General features: G+C 32.6%; 1 protein-coding gene across 2 annotated transcripts; it reads right to left on the bottom strand.

Moving 5' to 3' along the window:
* Window positions 1-470: 470 nt before the first annotated feature.
* On the bottom strand, window positions 471-6430 carry LOC108916796 (NEDD4-binding protein 2-like; the record flags this gene model as incomplete). Of its 2 annotated transcripts, none has more annotated exon segments than XM_023456566.1 (3): window positions 471-3073; window positions 5979-6150; window positions 6269-6430. In XM_023456566.1, coding segments are annotated over 2 exon segments (2757 nt in total), but the record flags the coding sequence as incomplete, so codon positions are not given.
* Between the last annotated feature and the right edge of the window lie 1242 nt (window positions 6431-7672).

Raw genomic sequence — 7672 nt, 5'->3', positions numbered from 1 at the left:
TCCTGTAACTCTAAAACTATTTAATAATTGGCATTCTGATAAAAAAAATCGATTATATCATTTTAAGGAGGCCCTACCCCTAGTCCGGCCCTTATTGAGCTTTCAACAAATTCATATTTTTACCAATTAAAAAAACCATCTACCACATTTGGTTGCTCTATGTTAAGGTATTGCTGAAATGTTATTGTTTTTCAAAATTTAACACTCATCTTCAGAGGCCGATATCTTCACTGGACATCCCAAAAGAAAACATAACAAATTAGCATATTTTAAGATCCTCTACACGTGGCTGCTCTGTGTCGGTAGAGTTAAGAAACACCCTGAATATTGTGTATCTGCTTTGTTGTATTTAGTTTTAAAAACTGAGATCATTTAGAAATCATATTAGCATATTTTTATAAAATTTATAATCATATCGTTCAAAGTTTTCCACTTGAAAAATGTTAAAAAAAATAGTGAAAATAACATACCTCACTAGCACTTGACTTTTGTGCTTCTTTCATTTCCTGTATAATTTCATCTCTCAGTGGTGGCTCTTTTATCATATCAATATTTCCTCTAATATTTTCAGTCCCAGTTGAAGCTAGTAATGTTTCTACTGTATCCTGGTACTTATTTTCGTGGGCATATAAGATTTCTATTAATGTATCTTTATCGATAGTAGGAAAAACATTACACAATTTTTGCCTTGTTAATCTCGCAGCTAAATTATCAGGATTTAATTCCTTCCACTTGTCTACTTCCCTCTGATAAACATTTTGTGCTACCTGTTCATCAATAATTTCTTTAAAGTTTGGAGCAGGTTTGACTTCTATGACTTTCTCTTCTTCTTTAGCCTGCAATTTTCTAGCAAATTCTTCATCTTCTTTAATAAGAGACTCTAAAATCTGTTTTTGATTTTCCATCTGCTGGCAAATCGATTCAATGTAAAAAGTATAAAGTTGGCGTGCTAAAGTCACAGGTACTTGCACTACAGGTTGAAATCCTTTTGGGTATGTCGTATTGGGATCCCCAAATTTTGTTTCTAATTGGGATACAAAATTATCTCCAAGATTTAATTCTACCATTTCTTCTGGTTGTTCTGACTTATCGGAACATTCATCAACATCGAATTCATCAAATTCTGTATCAGAATCAATAATAACAACTGATTCATCTATTACACAATTATGTCTAGAAGTAGAAGCTTTTGATTCATCTACAGATTTGCTAGGTGAAGATGTTAAATTATCATTAAGGTTACCAAACCTGTATTGTTTAATTCTAAGTAAATGTTTTGAGTAGTGTTCTTCATTTATATCAATTTTACTTTCAATTTCTTTTTTAAGGTCGATATTTTCCACTGATTCCTTGTGGTTCCATTTAATTTTTTTTTCTTTATTACATGAAACTTCTTTTTGTTTAGAATTTGATCCATCACTATCAGTATCATATGTCACCTCATCCATTTGTGTGACCATGTCATCACTTTCTTCAATTAAAACAGTAACTTCCCCTTGATTCTCCAAAATAAATTCTATTGTCCATTCCAAATCACCTTTACATTTAGTGTACCAATACTTCAAATGATCTTGTGACACTGTTGGGAATAAGCTTACCAATTGAGACATGTGATTGTCATAGTCTTCAAAAATGTCTTCCGTTAAACAGCTTTTATCAAGCATAGGCACTTTTAAAACAGCGGAAGTTCTAGTTGGGGTTGAATGATTAATGTCTCTATTTACAGTTTCCAAAAGTATATAGTCTTTACTGTCAGTTTTAAGTTGTTTACTTCTCAATAATTGGAAGTATTCTTCTTCCGTGTTACAGCTGAAATCACTTGTCTCTTTCCTCTCTTTATGTACTACTGTAGATTGGTGTGGTAATTTTGTACCACCTTCATCTTTTAAAGGTGTTACAATGTCCCAAGATCTTAAAGCATTTTCATTAATACCCCAAGCAGTTTCTAAATCAAGGAATAATTTGTTTGCAGGTTTTTGATTTTCATCATCACTGCTGTCAATAGTAATAGTTTCAAGAATCGTTCCCTGTGATGGCTGCAAAACATTTTCTTGGATATCATTACTGCACATTAAAATTTTATCAAGGAGATTTTGTTCTGAATAGTTTACACTTATTTCATTATTATTTATTTTTGTTACAGATTGTGATTTTACATTTGTATATCCATCATCATTAAAATCCATTAAATTAATTGTTTCTTTAGAATGTACTTTAAATTCAGCAGATTGAGGGTTAAGAGCGGCGACACTTCGTGATTTCATAATGTTGCTTGCATTAGTGTTGCAAGAATTTACAATTTCATTGTTATATAAACAATAATCAGAAACAGAATTGTTCGTGAGAAATGGAGGATATAATCTGATTTGTGGAGGTTTCTGCAATCTGTAATTTAAGTTGTAAGCACTTAAAAGTTTTTGTGAAGTAATGTTTTTCTCATAACGATCCAACATGTCTCTTATTTTAGATTTTGGTACACCATGTGTGTTGCGCTTTGCCAATTCTTTGTCATTCGAACACCAATGAGTATCTGGTTCTAAAATCTCAATGATATAACCATAATCTGTTGCCATCATGGCATATGGTTTCATTTCCCACATTTGTGTATTAGTGTTGTCGATAATGACAGGACTAAAACCTCTACTTAGTGCTTGAAAAGCTCTATTATGATTCCAGCCATGCGCTTCTGAAATTTTACTTGAATCGTATCTGTAAACACCACTTTGAAAAAAGAAATCGTCAGCACTTAATATATGCAAATAATAATTGTTGTCTAAACCAATGGTAGATTCAAGAATGCGTTTAGCTAAATAAGATTTTCCACATCCAGGAACTCCACGTACTATAACCAATACTTTGTATCCTTTCTCAATATGTTTCACCGTCCTCTCAAAATCTAACATCTTTTTTGATTTTTTTTGTGTCGGAGCATTTAATGAATTGTTAGAAGGTACTTGTGGATGTTTAGATTTATTTCCATTAATTCCTGCCATAGGTTTTCTTCCTGTTTTTATAACTGAACTTCTATCAGATAAACTTGAAATTTCCAATAATTTATTTGATGATTCCGTTACTGTAAAATAAACCAATTAAAGAAATCCTTAAAATTTCATTAATGTTGCAGTTTATCTAAATTTTGATCTCTTAAAAAATAAAAAAACAATAATATTATAGTGATTATTAGATTACACTGGATATCTGAGGGAGTTCCCATAAATGTTTATGGATTTCCCCCGTGCAATCGTAACATTTTCTGTAAATTTCTATGATTCTAAAAACAGGTAGGTAGTTATACAGTATTTACTGATATAAAAAAAAACCAACGATACCTATAAGTAGGATCATATCGATACAAAGTAATAAATCATCGACTGTCAAGGGATTCAGTGCAATACGCTTTTAAGGGGTATAGAAATTGAATAATTTCTTTATACATTATGAACGGAGGAATGGGATCAGTTCACATTTGGCACCCTTGTTCTTACAAAAATTCCTTTATTCTCATAAACTATTTATTTTAAATGTAATTTATTATAAATCCAATTTGTTTTTTAAATTCCACATATATTCTACATTTTACTTCTGTACGCACCACTGTTGTCTACTTGTTTTTTGGAGGTGCTCTCTGATTTACAACCAAGCTCGCCAGGCTAATATTTGATGTATAACCAACTACTTCGTACACTCAATGCAAGTGGGCGACTACAGCTACTACCAGAACACAGTGCGTATGCAGCGGTATTTCAGATTTTACATTCAATTTCATTTTAAATTTGAAATGGTTCATTTTACGCCTCCTAAAAATGACGATACGATTTTCCTTTGATAAATAAAAGACCGATAACTGTTTGGTCTACTTTGCATCGAATACGATCCTACTATACACGTATTCTTTTACAACCTTATAAGGGCTATTTAGCTATTTGCTTTTAATGAGGTGTTTACATAAAAAAATGAGTAGCGTTTTATCGACATTATTGTACAATGAAAGTTAATGCAAATCGTAGAAGCAATTTGGATAAAAAACTTCTTATACAAATTATTTGATTTTTAAAATTTTAATTCAAACCCTACGCCATTGTTGTCAACTTGTGACGTGCTAGGACATAGATGTTGTTGTCACAGAGAACTCCTTATTTAAGTAACTCTTCTCTATCTCTTTATTAGCAATTAAAAAGAAAATGACAATGGTATGAAATTTTAATTGAACTCCCTATTAACAACACAATTAAGGCATAATATAGTCTGCCAAATTCGCTTATTTATTTTTTTTTTTTTCATTTCCAGTTAAAAAATTATTTCATACATAAACCAATACAAGGCAAGTTTTTTGTCACATATTTCATTTTCCGTTCTGAAGAGGTGGCAAACACCCCTTTATCAAAAAACAGTAATTAATTTCTCTAAATAAATAAGTATATAATTCATAATTCTATATGCTCTTGATATAGGTCAGTTAATTAATTATGGTTAACATCACTTATTTTAAGGACCTATAGAAAATGATTTATTATGGCTAAGCCTTTGGTAATTTAGATACACTTACACTTGTCTCAACAGTATTATTGAAATATTAGATGACGGACAAGTAATTCTATGTTTCTGTGAATTAATACATCTGCATATTACACGACAAGCTATTTCAATAATTTCCTATGTACTTCGAAATAACTTCTACTCAAGGACCAAAGGACCCCGCACTTTTTATATGGAAAGGTTTCAGTCGGGAGGTCTAATTTTTGGTGGAGAAGGTAGTTCTCAACATCCTGAACAAAAAAGCTAATGGGCACAAAAAACTCTACCGTCAGGATTTTGCGCTACGGCGCATACAAGGTCGGCACCTGGGTTTTCAGGAGTCGGGTTATTTTTATCAAAAAAGAGCGTGTTCAGTGACCAATTATGGAGAGATGCTTGCGTGGAGGTGTGTTGGAGTGAAAAGGTACTATATATATATCCCCCTTTTCTGTGTTCAAAACGAGATACAAAAATGAAAGGAAAGGGTGACCGCCTTTTTCCGTACCCACACGTACAGTACTATTAGATCGCGTCCGTGATGCCAGAGCAAATGCCAATAATCACGTTGAAATCGAAGTACTTAGTTGAGATGGAATAGTTTGTGGAACATCAGTGGAGTATAGAGCTATTGGCGAAGAACCACTATAAAAAAGCTAATGCGCCTCATTCGGAACTTCATTAGGTGGTGTGGAAGACCGGAATCTTCATTTTTGAATATCGTTTTGAACACAGAAAAGGGGGATATATATATATATATATGGTACTTTTTCACTCCAACACACCTTCACGCATGCATGTCTCCATAATCGGTCACTGAACACGCTCTTTTTTGATAAAAATAACCCGACTCCTGTAAACCCAGGTGCCGACCTTGTATGCGCCGTAGCGCAAAATCCTGACGGTAGATTTTTTGTGCCCATTAGCTTTTTTGTTCAGGATGTTGAGAACTACCTTTTCCATCAAAAATTAGACCTCCTGACTGAAACCACTTTTCCATATAAAAAGTGCGGGGTCCTTTAGTAAGTTTTCTTGCATTTAATACAATGTAGATAAGGATTCTACTTATATCATGAATAATACGTGAATCGGACTTAAGCCCATAAAAAACAATAAAAAAGGTAATGTTTTAAACAAGAACTGTAATTTAAAAACATTCTATTAATAATGTTTATTACTGATGACAAAACCTATTGCTCTTATATCACTGCATTTGGAGGGAACAATCTTTTCAAATTCTTGAAAATATACCTACGGGGTGTTCATTTGAAATAAAATCGACAATTGTAAAAATGTCTTTCAATTAACGATTATAAATTCATTGACTGATTGAAATGATTAAGAGTAGTAGCAATAGCGTTCAATTATAACCTTTATAAACAAACTTATTAAGAAAACTACAATATGCATTTACAGTAAAACGCTATTAAGAAAAAAACTTATGTAAACTACTGTTTATAACTTACCATCGTAATGACATGATACAGCTACTGTTTTTATTATATCGATATTTAATACATTGCCAAACAGTTCATTCAGTTGTTGAACTACATTTTCTTCTCCACGACTTTCAACGGCACAAGTTGCCATTTTACACCCTGGAAAGATAAAGGTCAACATATACTTACATAATCTATCCTAAAACCAATAAATTATGTCCGAATAATTATTAAAAAAATATATATTTTAAAAAATAATTAACATATTGTAACATTTCCTGATAGTAAATAAATAGAAAATAAAATGTATTATTTACCTTTGTCTTTCCCTTATGTTAAAATAAAAACCAAATCAAACTGAACACCTAGTCGATTGTTTTATAGCCAATAATAGATGTTTTTTTTTATGATAAAATAATCATCCAATCTGTCAACAATTGATAATCATTATGCTGTTTATGCTAATATCGTTTGTTGTCTTAAAACGATAACAAATATCACGTGGTTCCCACCTTGGTGTTTTTACCCAAGGATATTTATGTATTATAAATATCCTTGGTTTTTACGTGGTCTATGGTTTTTACCCATGAGTAAGCCTAAGGCTCGATTCACACATTATGCACAATACACATTCAATTTTGATGCGTCAACTAAGCATACGAAACCTGAGACAAGCTGCCAGTTGACAAATTTGACCCATACCGTAAGTGAAGATAGTGAAGAGAAGACTATTTGAAAATTTGATGACCTAAGTGCTTAGAAGGCTTTATAATCTATGTTATAATGTTGCTAAAGCATTTAAATAAATATATGGGTTGGTACCATTAAAATGTATTTGTTGGAAACTTAGAGCATATACTACATGGAGGAAACACGCTTACGGCGAGTGTGAAGTCGTAGACGAGTGACAGAGAGACATAAAGAAAGTTTTGTTACTATCTCTCTNATTGGTCGATTATGCCCATCACTAATCTCTCTCACTTGTTACTACAGGCACGTGATTGGTGAAGGGCAGAATTTCCCCACTCTTCCTCAACGATTTGAGAGAGAGTACCGAAACTATCGCTCTTTCTCTTACAGCGTGTACACTTTTTAAACAGGCAGTGCTTCCTCCATGTAGTATCTATATGCCCTACGGTGAAACGGAAGTTACAATAATTGTAATATGAATAATATGATGTACTTATACTTATATAAACGTAAACCTGCAATATTATTAAAATTTTGAGTTTTAAAAAAATCTAAACATATGCTACATTATTAAAAGTACAGCAAATTGTATAGATATTTAAGCTCATTTATGTAATTCTACTTTACAAATAACCAAGGTGCACTAAACCTTCGAGCATGTATTACTGGAGAGAGCCTTTCAACGACTGGGCGCGTTACAATAGGAAGGTACTTTGAAGGTACATGCAAACTGACGTCTTTTGTTTTATTCATGATTTCAGAATCATAATGCGTTACGATCCGAAATCAAGCAACCTGATTGGTTTCCATCGGAGCGTAACGCATTATGGTTCCGAAATCATGAATAAAAAAAAGGGCTCTAATTTAACATTAGAGCATATACGAGTGTGTATACGCTATAGAAGAAAGTATGATAGTTTGCGAACTCGCTCCCTCTCTCTATTCGTTGAGGAAGGAGTTGCGCTAGCCAATCATATGTCTGCGCCGAGAGAAAGATATTGCCTAAACACTTAGAGCATATACTACTGGAA

The sequence above is a fragment of the Anoplophora glabripennis genome, unplaced genomic scaffold, assembly GCF_000390285.2.
Source record: "Anoplophora glabripennis isolate ALB-LARVAE unplaced genomic scaffold, Agla_2.0 scaffold1821, whole genome shotgun sequence".
Taxonomy (NCBI): domain Eukaryota; kingdom Metazoa; phylum Arthropoda; class Insecta; order Coleoptera; family Cerambycidae; genus Anoplophora; species Anoplophora glabripennis.
The sequence above is the reverse complement of the archived record's forward strand: the minus strand, read 5'-3'. Positions and strand labels throughout refer to the sequence as shown.